Genomic DNA, 14,520 nt, shown 5'->3' with positions numbered 1-14,520 from the left:
AGGGGGACAGGAGTCGGGGCTAAAGACAAAGATTTGGGGCGGATGAGCCATTAGTATGGTGAGGTCATTCAGGGAGTGTGGGAAGGACTAAAAGAGGGCTTCCGGGGATCACCCGAGGCTATTTCAGGACACTGGGAAAGCCAAGAACAAGGCACTGCCCAAACTCAGCCTGAGAACCCTTATTAAGCACCGCAACAGGATGCCCTTGGGTTTCAAGTCTTCTCACTCGCGGGGTGCTGCCCCAAGCGCGGTGGCTAATGCCAGTCCCGCCTCTTGGCTTCTCCAGGGCAAAAAGTTCACTGGATTCTGATCCCTAGACAAACGCCAGATCGGCTCTGCCTCAGATGGCATTGTGCTTAGCCGGGTCCTTGTGTGGTACACCCTTGCTTCAGGCCCGCCCCCTAAGGGTGTGCACACAGCGTTTATGTTAGGAGACCACAGACCTGCTCCCCAACATTTGCTGCCCCCCCCCCCGGCAGGGACCATATATGGACTCTTCACAACAGCCTGTTGTTCCCAGGGGTCTAACTTTTGCAGCTCGCCCATCACACACTTAAAAAAAAAACCCTCTAAGACGGGATTTCCCCCACGAGCACGTTGCCACACCACCCGGCGCTGAGTGCTTCCACAGCGCGTGCGCGTCCAAAAGACTGGCCCTCAAGCCCGTACCATTCATTAGCTGCTACGCGTGCGCAAAGAAACCGGAAGTACATCCCGCTTTAGCACACGAGCCTTCGCCTGGCCTTTGTTTAGGTTTCTAAGGCTGTGGGCTAAGGTTCTAGAGATCCTCCTGGGACATGGTATCAAAAGTACTGGTTATAGGCTTTGGGTTTTTGTTATTTTGTTTTTTTGAAATAGGGTCTCCCTGTGTAGCCATTGCTGGTTTTGAACTCACATACCTTCCTGCCTTTGCCTCTGGCAAGATATGATCCAAGGCGAGCACCACAAACAAGCCGGGCTTTCGGCGGGGGTGGAGGATGGGGAGGGTTAGGGGCGGAGTGAGCAAGCAGTTTTGAGACGAGACAGCGGGTAACTCAAAGTCCTCACGATGACCTTGAACGGTTCACCAGGTAGCAAAGTGTCTGTTTTGTTTCAGGCAGAGTTCTTGCCTCAACCTCCCAAGTGCTGGGTCCCTTTTTTTTTTCTTTTTTTTTGGTTTTTCGAGACAGGGTTTCTCTCTGTGGTTTTGGAGCCTGCCCTGGAACTAGCTCTTGTAGACCAGGCTGGTCTCGAACTCACAGAGATCCGCCTGCCCCTGCCTCCCGAGTGCTGGGATTAAAGGCGTGCGCCACCATCGCCCGGCTTTTTTTTTTTTTTTTTTTTTGGTTTTTCGAGACAGGGTTTCTCTGTAGCTTTGGAGCCTGTCCTCGAACTAGCTCTTGTAGACCAGGCTGGCCTTGTGCTGGGTTCTTCATCATTCCCAGGATAGTCTCAGGACACCTCCCTTGCCAGGCTGTATCTCTGCTGACCTGGAATGCGAGGGATCTCCATCACTGGGACTCCATCCACAGCTCCTGGCTCCTGCTGGGACTTTTTGCAGTGGGAGCCCTGCCCTAGTTGCCCTTACATCTACCAGATGGGATCCAAGGTTTTCAGGGGGCATCCTCAGGTCCCAGGCTTCAAAATAACAGTCCAAAGGCACTTGCTCATTTCCCCATCACCCACCCTGAAATGATCAGCAGAGTGCGCTCAGTGTTTGCTGAAAGACAGCGACTCTCTTGCCAGCATGGTAACACATTTATTAGTTCAGAGCTAGAAAGAGCAAGAGTCCAATAGCTTTCTCAGTGAAGGCTGTCTTGTGGCTGAGCTCTAGCCGGCCCTCCTGACTCCACACAATTTGCCCTGCTATTAAGGCACTTGAGAAAAGGGGGAGCAGGGATGTCTCAGACCAAACTCCCTCAGGATCCTGAAGGTGGCCAGCGCTATCCCACCTGTTCCCCTCAGCCACAGCTCAGCATGGAAAGAGCTGGTGGGGCAGGAGCACCAAGGAGAGAAAAACGGCCCCTCATGTGCTGGTGTCAGGCAGCACCCCACAGGGGCTGCTATTAGGAGCTTTGCTTTGGATCAACGTGTACAGGGATCCATGTTGAGGAAGACACTTGATAATAAGGCCACAGCTCCAGCATGCCCCTCTCTGGGAGAGTGCTAGAACTGGAGGATGGGAGGGGTTCCAGGGCTCCCTACCAAGAGCGGAGAAGACTCAGTCCCCCAGCTCCATCCAGAGAAGTTAATGCTTCTGCTTAAGCACCTCCATAAAGAGAGAGTGAGATACTGCCAATAAAAGAATAAAGTTGCCACCCCTAGAAGATATTACCCAAAGAAGTTGGGGGCAGTTGGAGCACGCTCCCCAGAATCTGTATGTGCTTTGGGAAGGCTTCAATACCCTGAAACCTGGTGCTCTGAGCAGGGCCAACGCCAGCCCCTTAGGAGCTGATCTGACTCAGAAGAGCTGAGAAGTCCATGTCCGCAATAGAGGAGAAGTCTTCATCCCCCGAGAGGCCATTGGGGAGCCCTGAGGTTCCCAGGGGTGTGGGAGCTGGGTCAGGGGGCCTCTGGGAACCTGTCACTAGCCGAGTTATAGCTTCGGGGTACTCCATCAGCATGGGCTCAGCTGTGGGGTGAGACATGGACACGCCCTGGTTCAGGAGCTGCTGGAATTCTGAGTTGTCGACAGATGCCAGGTCTGAGAAAACACCCGGGTCTGTGCTGTTGCCAAGCAAGGCCCCCAAGTCCTCATCAGCATCGAACTGCAGGTGTAGCAGGGCTTCGGACAATGTGCCTTCCCCGGCCTGGGTGCTCTTTGGAATGGGTGGGGCCAGGGCTTGGGGAGGACCTGGGGCTAGAACTGAGACAGGGGCTGGGGGCTGAGCCAGAGCTGGTACCATGGCAGAGGAGGGGACCAAGGTCTGGGTCAGGACTGGGGCAGAGGATGGTGCCAAGGCCTGATTGGAGATCTGCCCAGATGGTAACACCATGGGGGAAAACTCATCGAAGTTGATGGTGCTGAGGGATGTTGGAAAGGGGTACGGCTGGGGGGCTGGAGGAAAAAGACAGAGGAAAAGTCAGAAAAAGCACTGAAGACATACATACCCATCCTCCACCACTCAGCCCCTATCCTGAATGCTTAGACTCAGTTTCTTTCTAGGGAATCAAAAGCTGTCTTGGCCTGTGGGGTCCACTTCCAAGGGCCACACTGAGGAGTTCTCTGGCTACTGGAGTTCGCAAAGCTCTCACCCCTGACCTTTTAAAGTTCTCCTCACATTACAGTTGCAAAACTAACTGAGGGGATAAACCCGTGGGACATGGGCTTAGTGGTGAGCCACACACTGGAACTCACAACCTATTTCTTTTACTGTGCGAGTGAGTGTTTTCCCTGCTTTTACGTATGTGCACTCCATGAACGTGGCGCCCTCACAGACCAGAAGGGGCAGTGGATGCCCTAGATCTGCAGTGGCAGACAGCTGTGAGCTACCACATGGGTGCTGAGAACAGAACCCAAGTCCTCCGCAAGGGCAGCCAGTTCTCTTAAGCACTGAGCCATCTCTCCCGCCCCATAACTTACTACTTTTGAGGTGATTCCTTCTTTCTAAATCCAATCAAGAGCCAAGGGCATGGGCCATCCATTTCCAATGTCTCTGTCTTGAGGTATCCAAGCCAGGGTTTGTTCAGCCCCTTGGCACCGGGCACTGACCCAGGGCCTCGTGCATGCCAGGCCAGCGCTCTGCCTACCCCTGCTCTTCCTTTCTAACTGGAAACAGGGTTCTCGGAGCTGGCCTTGAACTTAACCCCGTAGTCCAGGATGGCCTTGGACCTGGACCCTGACCCTCCTGCTACCCTCTCCTGAGTAGTTGGCACTGCAGGCTGCCAGCATGAGGTCTGGGCCTAGCTCAGAGTTTAGCTGGATTATGGCTGCAGACTTCTATGGCATTAACACCCTCAGGAAATTGCTGGTTACTGGGCCACGCTTTCAAAGCCTCAAGTTTATCAGTCTGTGCGAAGCCCAAGAATCCCCGCCTGCACTGCTCCCTGGATGACCCTGACAGAGTCCCATGCCACACCACTGAGAAGCATGGGCCCCAGGGAGGGTAGGCTTCAGAACTCTGCAGATGAGACCAATGTCTGCTCAGTCCCCTTCCAGACAATATTGCAACTTCAGTTTGAACAAATGTGACCCTCATTTAAGTAGGACAAAGGGATTCTTTACCTGGCTTGGGGACAGCTGAGCTTCGAGAAGGCACAGCAATACGCCGTGGTGGAGGCCGGGGTTCAGTAGGCCCTACAGAACAAAAGCTAGGTCAGCTTTAAGACTCCGGGTGTCCTCACTGATGTCTAGAGCTTGGCCTAGATGTTCTCTCCTTCCACTCGGGTTCTCCCCAGCTTACCGTTGAAGGGACTCTTCTTCATGATGCTCTTGAAGGTCTCATAGGTCCTTTTGCGTTTCTCTTCAATCCTGTGGCGATCATCTGGGAAAGCAATATGGATGGTATGGTTTACTCTCCTTAGCTGGGCTCCACTTCTCCCAGGAGCCGGCCCTTCAGGAAGGCAGTGGGGTCGTATTTTCCTAAGACCTATTCTCCCAACAATTAAAAAGGGATGCTGACTTTCTGAGAAGGGTCTGAATGACTCATCCCCCTTCTGTTTGCTTTGTTGAGACAGACTCATCATGTAGCCCTGGCTGTCCTGGAACTCACTCTGTAGACCAGGCTGACGGCAAGCTCACCAATATTCACCTGCCTTTACCTCCAAAGTGCTGGATTAGAGGCCTGCATCACCACAACCAGCCTTGTTGGCTGAATCTTGACCCCTGGGTGATGCTAAGGAAAGGAGCCCTGCTCAGAGGGACAAGCACCTGTAGCTCAACCGTCCCCTGAGCATGCGCCTAGGCTCAGAGGGCAACACTGCACCGAGCACCGCAGGCGAATCTCGCACGCCACATTCGGCTCAGGTTTGGCGCTCTCAGACTAGGTAGAGCACCTTGGCCTCATTTCTTCAAAGGGAACGGCACCACGTCTTACCCCTGTCTCTCCCACTGTCTGTCCTGGCACCCAGACTGGAAACTGGAATTACCCTGAACATCACGGCTCCTTCAGTTCCCCAGTACTAAAGACACAACTTGCCATGCACCCACTCTTCTGCCTTTCCTCCTGGCCACTGGGATGGGTAAACACAAGCGGTTTAATCCTCAAAAACGTGACCTTAAAAAGTGCCAGGACCCCATGTCCAACCTTTGGGCTAGTAAGATGGCTCAACAGATAAAGGTGAGTTCCGTCTCCAGAACAGCCATGGTGGAAAGAGGAAAGTGAAAACCGACTCTGGCAAGTTGTTCTCTGAGCTCTACCTGCACGCATGTGCATACACACACAAAGAAATACTGCAGAAGAAAGGAAGTGCTTCCAGGAGTGGGGCACATGTATTCAGAGGCTGGCTAGCCTTGTCTACACAGCAAGTTCCAAGTAGACAGGACTGTACTGTCTTAAACAAGACAAAGAGCTGGACATGCCAAGGACGCCTGCACACATGAACAGGGTACAGACCTGCCGGGGCAGTGACACTAGAGGTGGTCACAGGAGACAGGTGGTGAGAGTCACGAGTGCTCAACAGCTAAGCACTCCAAGCAGAGGCCAGAGCAACACACACCCTGAGGTGAGGCTGCATGGTGAGTGCCATAGGCAAAAAGGCCAGGGGGTTGCAGGGTGACCTGGGTAGACAAGGACAGGGGATGTGCTCTTCTACCTCTGCAAGACACACACTCCATCACCTTTCCTGAACCGGTGCACTGCCTTCCAAAATGGCCTCCCAGCCTCAGCTTTTCTTCCCCTCACCCAAGACAGGGTTTCTTTGTGTATCCCTGGCTGCCCTGGAATTTGCTCTGAAGACCAGGTTAACCTCCAACTAAAGAGATCTGCCAGCCTCTGCCTCCTGAGTTCTGGGATTAAATGCATGCATCACCACTGACCATCAGTTCCTGGTTTTTAAAAACTAATTTATGGAGACTGGGGAGATGGCTCAATGGTTAGGAGAACTGGCTGCTCTTCCAGAGGTCCTGAGTTCAATTCCCACAACCACACGGTGGCTCACAACCATCTGTAATGGGATCTAATGCCCTCTTCTGTCATACATACATACATACAAATAGAGCATTCACATACATAAAATACATAAATAAATCTTTAAAAAAAGTTAAAAAAATTTAGCTGGGTGGTGGCAGTGAATGTTTTTAATCCCAGCACTTAGGAGGCAGAGGCAGGTAGATCTCTGTGAGTTTGAGGCCAGCCTGGTCTACAGAGTGAGTTCTAGGACAGCCAGGGCTACACAGAGAAACCCTGTCTTGAAACAAACAAACAACTAATTTATTACATTTAGCATGTGCACTCACACGCGATCACAGCAAGAGTGAAGTCAGAGGACAATTTGCAGGAGTCAATTATCTCCTCTAATCATATGGATCAAAGTCAGGTCATCAGGCTTGGTGGCAGGTGTTTTTACCCAGAGCCTCTTGTCAGCTCTCTTTTTTTTTTTTTGAGACAAGAGCTCCTGTAACTTTGGCTGGCCTCAAACTCACCAAGTCCCTACAGATGACCTTGAAGTTCCGTCCCTCCAGCCTCCACTGCGCCAGTGCTGGGACCCACTGCGAACGCTAAAGTAGCATTCCACCTGGTTTAAGAGATAGGTGGGGCCTCTGATCCCAGCACTCCGGGAGGCAGAGGCAGGTGGATCTCTGTGAGTTGGAGGCCACCTGGTCTCTAAGAGCGAGGTCCAGGACAGCTAGAGCCAGAGAAATCTTGTCCCAAAAAAAGTCTTCCCCCCAAAATTTAGTTATTTATGTGCATGGTGTCTTGTCAGCATGTATGTCTGTGCACCATGTGCATGCCTGGTGCCCTTGGAAGCCCTGGGACTGGATTACATGGTTGTGGGCTTCCATATATGTGCCAAAATTAGAAACCTGGGTTCACTGCAAGAGCAGCCAGTGCTCTTAACCACTGAGCCATCTCTCCAGCTCCTCCCTCTCTCTCTCTCTCTCTCTCTCTCTCTCTCTCTCTCTCTCTCTCTCTCTCTCTCTCTCTCATGTACAGTACATGGCATGGGCCCTGATTGTGCACAATGAAGCTGGGTTATATGGCAGTGACAAAATCCACAAAGCCAAGTGACCTTGGTTCAGGTGCACCTAGTGCCTCTACTGCTAGTGAGTTCAGTTAAATCTTTCCCCTCAGAAGGTGATGAGAGATTAAAGCCAAGTCATTTAAGGAAATGCTCACAGCAAGGGCAGACAAAATAGACAGAGCTGAACAAGTTGGGTGTCACTGTTAAATATGAAGTGGATTCTGACTATAATTATATGTTGCTTAAGAATGAGAACACATCTTAAGACATGTTGTTTGGCAAATTTGTCATTGTATGAACATCTATTTTATTATTACCATTTGTGTGTGTGTGGTGCATGTTCATGTACATGTTCATGTATGTGTATGCAGATGTGTGCATAAGCATGTCAAGGCCAAGGCTCAATACAGGCTGTCTTCCTCTACCACTCTTCACCATATTTTTTTATATTTATTTATTTATTATGTACACAATATTCTGCCTCCATGTATGCCCTCAGGCCAGAAGAGGGCACCAGATCTCATTACAGATGGTTGTGAGCCACGATGTGGTTACTGGGAATTGAACTCAGAACCTCCGGAAGAGCAGTCAGTGCTCTTTTTTTTAATTAATTAACTAATTAATTAATTAATTTATTATGTATACAGTATTCTGTCTGTGTATGACTGCAGGCCAGAAGAGGGCACCAGACCCCATTACAGATGGTTGTGAGCCACCATGTGGTTGCTGGGAATTGAACTCAGGACCTTTGGAAGAGCAGTCAGTGCTCTTAACCTCTGAGCCATCTCTCCAGCCCCTTCACCATATTTTTTAAGACTTACTTATGTGCATTGCCTGTCTGACTGCTTGTATGTGTGTGCACCACGTGCAAAGAAGAGTGTCAGGTCCCCTGGAACTAGACAGGGATGGCTATGAGTCACCATGACTACTGGGAATGAAGCCTGGGTTCTCGGGAAGAACAGCATGTGCTCTGAACCACTGAGCGGCACCTCTTCAGCCCCACCTACCTTATTTATTTATTTGAGACAAGATCTCACTATATAGCCCTGGCTGGCCTGGAACTTGTTATGTAGACCAGGTGGCCTCGAACTCACAGAGACCTGCCTGTCTTTGCCCATCAAGTGCTGGGATTAAAGGTGTGCGCTGCCATGTCCAGTCCACTTTATTTTTGAGACAGGACATCCTGCTGCCTCTGGAGCACCTTGATCCAGCAAGGCTAGCTGGACAAGTAGCTCTACACCGTCTGTCTCCACACCACCGCACAAGGGTTATACATGCATGCTGGTGCCCCAGCTCAGTATGAGCATTTTAAAGTATACTTACACAAACCAAGGCATCTATGTCATTAGACAGTGTAGTCCTCCCCACCCCCACCCCCAAGACAGGGTTTCTCTGTGTAGCCTTGGCTGTCTTGGAACTAGCTTTACAAACTAGGCTGACCTCAAACTCTCAGAGATCCATTTCAAGAGCTGGGATTAAAGGTGTAAGCCACTACTGCCTGGCTAGATAATGTGGTCATATGTGATCACCATGGTACATGTGGTCTGTCTTTAACAGAAATATTATGTGCAATGAGTACAGTATATATAAATCCTAGTGTTAGCCGGGCAGTAGTGGCGCGCTTGGGAGGCAGAGGTAGACACATCCCCATGAGTTCAAAGCCAGCCCAATCTACAGAGTGAGTTTCAGGACAGCCAGAGCTACACAGAGAGACCTTATCTCAAGCTCCACCCCTTCTCCCCCTCTGAAAAAAAAATGCTAAGTGCTGTCCTGGTCTTTTTCCCAGCCGGAGTGCAGAAACCTTAGTACTACCCTCCCCGGCTTCACACCTGTGTCTGGCAAGTACTGGAACTCCATGGGCTCACTGAGCTCCCGGTCAGAAGGCCGTCGGAGCTGCATGGAGACTCGCACAGGAGCCTGCAGGCTGGGGTCAGCATACGGAGGGGTCCGGAACACAATGGCCACTTGCCGGTGCACATCAGCTTGAGAAAAGGAGCCTCGGGCCTCCCAGCCTGGTCCGGTGAAATACACCTCAATGTCTTCTGCAGGACACAGCAGCAGCATGGGTTTAGATGTCCCTGATTCCCCTGAAGCCACTGAGGTCCCTGGCATCACCACCCCTACTCAGTCTCCCCCCTTCCCTTTTGGTGCAGAGAGCCCAGCGTGTACCTTTCTGCACCTTGTCACACAGCAGGAAGATCTCATCGCCACCAAGGCAGCTCCCAGAGTTTCGGTTTACTCTACAGATCTTGAGCTCAGCAGTGTTGGGGGCGCCTGAGGGCGTGACAAACAAGGAGAAAACCCTGAACCCTGAGAGGTCTCCACGGTACCCCATAGATGTCACAGTCATGCCCAGCCATCCTATGTCATCTCCCACAGTGTGCTGACCACCCTTCTGCAGACAGTTCCCATCGCTCTTCAGAAACTGCCTCCTGCTGCGTCCGCAGTTCCAGACAGAGGAACAGAGCGGATGAGGAGCTGTGCTTTCCTTCCCAGACCTCACAGTCAAGAGACAATCTGACCTCACACTGTCAGCTTTTGCTTCATCTCTACCTTGGCAAGGAGTCCTTCCCTCCTCACTCCAGTTTATACTGGTTTCAGGTCCTTGGGGGACTCTAAAGCCCTTTTATTTTCTTTCTTTCTTTTTTTTTTTTTTTTTTTTTTTTTTTTTTTTTTTTTTTTTTTTTTTTTTTTTTTTTTTTTTTTTTTTTTTTTTTTTTTTTTTAGTTTTTCGAGACAGGGTTTCTCTGTAGCTTTGGAGCCTGTCCTGGCACTAGCTCTTGTAGACCAGGCTGGCCTAGAACTCACAAGCCCTTTTATTTTCAATTACCCTAACGCCTGTTAAGACTGCAATCCATCAATGTCAGCCCAGGTAATCAGAGAGCTTCCCATGAGCTGCTATTGTTGCGTTATCTCAGTTCCTGGGAGTTTGCTTCCTAAACTCCAGCGCAGAGTCCTGGCAGGCCAGCATCTCAGCACAGACGTGGACAACAGCCACTTCCCAGCAGGCTCCAACTGAGGGAGGCTCTGGGTCTGCTCTGCCCTGTCCCCTGCCAGCACAATTGGACTAAAGGAAGTCCAGCTCTTCTCGCAGGCCACACCCACCCCAGCCCGCTCTCTCTTCCCAGGCCCTCCCTTCCCTTTACTGGAGCTGGCCACTCACGGTTATCAAAAATAGGATGAGAGAGGACAGGAGTCAGGCGGAGTGGCCTGCCTGATGGGTCCCGCACTGTCACCTGGAAGCAGAGGCGCACGGCATTCAGGTCATAGTCCCCACGCTGGTCCTCCATGGGAACTGTCAGAAAAACAGGTGGGAGTCACTAACTCTGCTGTACCAGGAAGACAAGCCCTCTCTAGGCCTGACTCTCAATGGTAAAATGGATGTGTATCAAACTGGCAGCAAGGTTCCACTCATCCTGTCTGCCTGGCCATGGAGGGAGACGAGGGAGGTGCAGGGAAGGTGATGGAGTTGCTTTGCTCCTACCTTGAAAGGGGTTATTGTTGGTCTGGATGCGCTGGCTGATGGCTTGCTCCAGGTCTCGCTTCTTCACACACTGGATCCCCAGGTTCTGGAAGCTATGGTGTCTCAGGTATCAGTTTTCTGTCTGCAGCAAAGCTCCATTCTCCCTTCCCACTCCCAGGTCACAGATCTAGGCCTCACAGCCTCTATCGCCTTACCACTGTGCTGCAGTGAAACCCACTCGTACCCACTCGCAAGTTTCTGTGGGACCGGGCCCATGCGAGCCAAGCCACTGTCCTACCTCAGCCACAGGGGGCATCCTTCCCCATTCCCAAGCACACTAAACCTATTCCTTCTAGTGCATGGAATGTTCTTTTGGGCTTGTCTGGTTTTCTCACCATTTTAGCAGAGAGGCCTTTTTGTAACCTTCCAACCCAAAGTCATGACATGGTGGTACATGCCTGTTATCCTTGGGGTTGAGAGGAAGAGGCAGGTTAAAACTAACGAGTTCAAGGCCAGCTTGGGCTATGAGACTCTGACTCCAAGTAACGAGGCCAGACTCCTCTTTCCAATTTATTACTGTGTTTTCTTTTCCTCATAGAAATTATTCTTCTCTAGCAATGTCTATCTGTACAATTATTTATCGCCTGGTTTTGCCAGCTGGTATTTAAGCTCCAGGAGAGTCCGTTGTGATATCTTTCTTATAATGAGAGACACTCAGGGACTGGCCGGTCCAGCCACAAAGGTCTGTGGCTCCAAGGTGATAAGTTGGTCCTTATCCCATGGAGCTCCTGTCTGTTAAAGGATTTAAGAGAAAGGAGGTCCTGCTGGCAGAGCAGAGAACAGAGCAAGGGCTCAGAATTCTGCCTGTGTCTAGAAAGGGGTAACATTGTAACAAGCCTGCTCCCACCCGCCTCCTATCCTGACTTCACCCCAGCCCTGACCTGTACAGGTCCCACCTGTGGATGCAGCGGTCTGGGCAGAGCTCGGCCTCGTAGAAGCCATCCCGGCAGTCCTTCCCCACAAGTTCATGCGGATGCGGCCGATGAGGGGGGTCCTTGGTGACCAGGGAGATGCGAACTGTTCCTGGTCCCGTGTAGCCATTGATCTGTCCAAAGTACAGAGTACTCTAGGGGCCAGCAATGCCAAACCTGGCTCCTAGACGCGGGGCACGGTGGCAAGGAGGCAAGTCTGCTGGGGCTCCACGGTGCCTTCCCCCACATCAGTCTCCAGCTCCGGGCCCTGGGAGCTGGTGCCTACCTTGATGGTGGGGTGCGTCTTGGTGGTGTCTGTGCTTCTCTCGCCAGGGATACTGCCTGCTGAGCGACCCTCGCACTTGTAGCGGAAGCGCATGCCCCGCTGCTTGGGCTGCTCGATGATCTCCACATAGGGCCCAGAAGCCTGGGTTGGCTCTGTGGGTGACACAACCAGTCATTGGGTGCTGCCCCCGTGACCCCTACTCCAGGACAGTCCCTACCCACTGAGGAACGATGGTCCACTTACCCGAGGGGAAGATGAGGGGGAACAAATCTGCAAAGTTAAGACACATTGTCAGGAAACTGTTGCCCATCCTCACCAGGAAAGGCATGACAACCAAGCTCCCTCCCAAGGAAACCGAGCCAAGATCCCACAACCTGCCCTGAAAGAGGCAGGGCAAAGAAGGCAGCAGCATCTCTCCACTAGAGAAAAGGGGCATAGAGGCGTTCCTCTACCCGGGGAAACTGAGTCAGTGCCTACTTTCAAGGAACACTGAGGAAGAATATCACCCCCCTCTCTTCTACAGGGGAAATTGAGTCAGATACTTTCTCCCTTACAAGGAAAGGAAGCCAGAACCAATCGCATCGACACGGATGGGGGCCGCCGAGGAAACTGAGTCAAAGGTCACCCGCACTCCCACCCAGGAAGGACACTGAGTCAAAGCGCCCTCCACAGAGAGGGGCAACTGAGTCAGACCCCTCGCAGCCCGCCCCGCCCCGTGCCACCATCCGGCCTGCGGCTCCCTGCGCAGCACCCCGCGGCGCAGAAAGGGGAGGAATACGGCGCGGGGGTGGGGGGGAACTCCCGCCGCGGGCCCCGGGGCTCGAGGGCAGCCACCTCGCGGGGCCAGAGGGCCGCCTCACCGTCCATGGCCGGGGTCCCGGGGGCGGGGCCGGGGTCGCAGCTGAGCCCGCGGCGCACTAAAGCGAAGCCATTCGCCAGAGGCGGAAATGCGCGGCGCGCGCCCGCCGTCGCGTCACTGCCCGGAATCCGGCCGCGCCTGCGCGCTGCGCCGCCGCCACCGACGCGCGTGGGGGCCCGGAGCAGGTGTGCCGGTCTCGCAGGGCAAGGAAGGTGTGCGGCGCTCAGGCGGGGACACCGGGGGCGCGACCGGAGGGCGCCGAGGCTGTTCGTCCCGAGGCCCGCCCGGCTGCAAGGCCGCTCCCGGGGCCGCGCGGCGCTGCTCGCTCGGGGTCCCGGCCCCGCCTGGAGGGCGGGCCCACGATTACTCACTCTGTTTTTAGGGGATTTCGGGTTCTGTTCCCCGCCCCGCTCTGATCGCAGGAGTTTGGTGATGTCACCCAGGCCGGGTCTGGAGCAGAGCCAGGGTTGCTGGCAGGCTCGGCCATTCGCCGAGCGCAGGGAGAGGCCCAGGCCTGCTGCGCCGGCCGAGGCCGGTGACTGAATCCCACACGCTTTCCTAACCGTGCCAGGCCTTCTGGGGACCGCGGCGCGTTGTAGGCCATATGCTCCCCAACCTAGATCCATCTGCGCGCAGGAACCGGGGAGCCCGTGCTCCGCAGAGCCTGCTTCTCCAAGGAGCGACTGAGGCCGTGGGGTGGGGATCACACTGAGGGCCGGACACCTGTGCCTCTCTAAACAGTGACTGCTGGAAGACGCCCGGGATCAAACCACAGGGCTTGTCTCTGCAGATAGGTGCCGGGACTAAGGTTTGGACCCTTAGGGAATCTCCAGAACTAGCCAGGGTCACACCTTTCTTGCGCATCACCGGAAGGCCTCCCTCTTGGGCCCAGGCTCAGGTGATGAAGGCATTTGCAGGGTGCGAAAATTGCCACCTAGGTGTGCTGGGTGAGTGTGGGGACCCAGGCTGGAGTACTCTCTGCACCTCAGGTTGCCCCCCCCCCCCGTGCCAGAATGAGACGGCTTCAGCACATGGAGAAGGACTTATTTTCTCTGAATTCATTCTAAATTAGGAAATCATGTGGGAATTGGAAAAGATTGGAAATTCTGAGATGCTTTCCCAGGCTCTGAAAAAAACAGGAAGACAAAAGTGAAAATAGTTACCGCCCCTCCCACTCATTTCAGTTTCTCACTTGGCGAAGATTAGAAAGGCAGTTTACTGTTTGCGGGGGTGGACTTCAAGGCGACAGGATGAATTCTGACTTCTGATTAGTGGCACACAGTCACCATTGATCCTTGCATGCATTGCTCTGAAAAACTGATACATAGCTTAAGTAAAAAACGGATACAGTGTAGTTACAGAAAAGTAAGGGCTGGGGTGGCAACTCAGTAGAGCCACAGAAGAGCTACATCACATCCTGACCACTCTGAAAAAAGATGCCTACAAGCAAGAGAGATGGCCCAGTAGTTAAGAGTCCATACTGCTCTAACAGAGGACCGGAGTTCAGTAATCAGCATCCACCTGGAGCAACTCGCAACTGTAACTCCAGCTTTGGGAGACCCCACACCCTTTTCTGTACTCGAGAGAAACTGTATTCACAAGTACACACACACACACACAGATGCACATATATACATAATTAAAAAGAAATCTAAATTGGGCTTGGTAGCACAGGCCTTTAATCCCAGCACTCTGGAGGCAGAGGCAGGAGGATCTCCGAGTTCGAGGTCAGTGTAGTCTAGTTTAGCAAGGACTGCAGAGACCCTGTCTCAAAACAAAAGAAAGAAAGAAAAAGAAAAGGAGCTTTGTTTACATAGGGAGTTCTGGACCAGCCAGGGCT

At 52.8% G+C, this 14,520-nt stretch overlaps 1 protein-coding gene across 2 annotated transcripts; it reads right to left on the bottom strand.

Annotated features, from left to right (window-relative positions):
- Positions 1 to 1,718: 1,718 nt before the first annotated feature.
- Rela (RELA proto-oncogene, NF-kB subunit) lies at positions 1,719 to 13,038 on the bottom strand. 2 transcript variants are annotated; one of them, XM_050137319.1, is made up of 11 exons: positions 12,682 to 13,038; positions 12,065 to 12,091; positions 11,822 to 11,973; positions 11,521 to 11,669; positions 10,586 to 10,677; positions 10,265 to 10,396; positions 9,271 to 9,375; positions 8,931 to 9,143; positions 4,383 to 4,463; positions 4,205 to 4,276; positions 1,719 to 3,037 (listed from the first exon to the last, which is right to left on the bottom strand). In XM_050137319.1, exons 1-11 carry the CDS (start codon positions 12,686 to 12,688, stop codon positions 2,424 to 2,426), a joined length of 1,644 nt encoding a protein of 547 aa, XP_049993276.1. In that variant the 5' UTR covers positions 12,689 to 13,038; the 3' UTR covers positions 1,719 to 2,423. The 2 variants fall into 2 exon arrangements, with proteins under 2 accessions (XP_049993276.1, XP_049993277.1); XM_050137320.1 differs by lacking the exons at positions 10,586 to 10,677; positions 12,065 to 12,091; positions 12,682 to 13,038 and having other exon boundaries at positions 11,822 to 11,949.
- Between the last annotated feature and the right edge of the window lie 1,482 nt (positions 13,039 to 14,520).

Source organism: Alexandromys fortis, unplaced genomic scaffold (genome assembly GCF_014885135.2).
Source record: "Alexandromys fortis isolate MF-2015 unplaced genomic scaffold, M_Fortis_MF-2015_v1.1 scaffold_3, whole genome shotgun sequence".
Classification (NCBI taxonomy): domain Eukaryota; kingdom Metazoa; phylum Chordata; class Mammalia; order Rodentia; family Cricetidae; genus Alexandromys; species Alexandromys fortis.
The sequence above is the reverse complement of the archived record's forward strand: the minus strand, read 5'-3'. Positions and strand labels throughout refer to the sequence as shown.

What these genes read in the sequence shown, in the direction of transcription:
- Rela (XM_050137319.1), bottom strand. An exon ending in CCAGACCGCTGCATCCACAG is followed by an intron (nt 10,678 to 11,520) that starts GTGGGACCTGTA and finishes GAGACACCATAG; the next exon opens with CTTCCAGAACCTGGGGATCC. An exon ending in CAACAATAACCCCTTTCAAG is followed by an intron (nt 10,397 to 10,585) that starts GTAGGAGCAAAG and finishes TTTTTCTGACAG; the next exon opens with TTCCCATGGAGGACCAGCGT.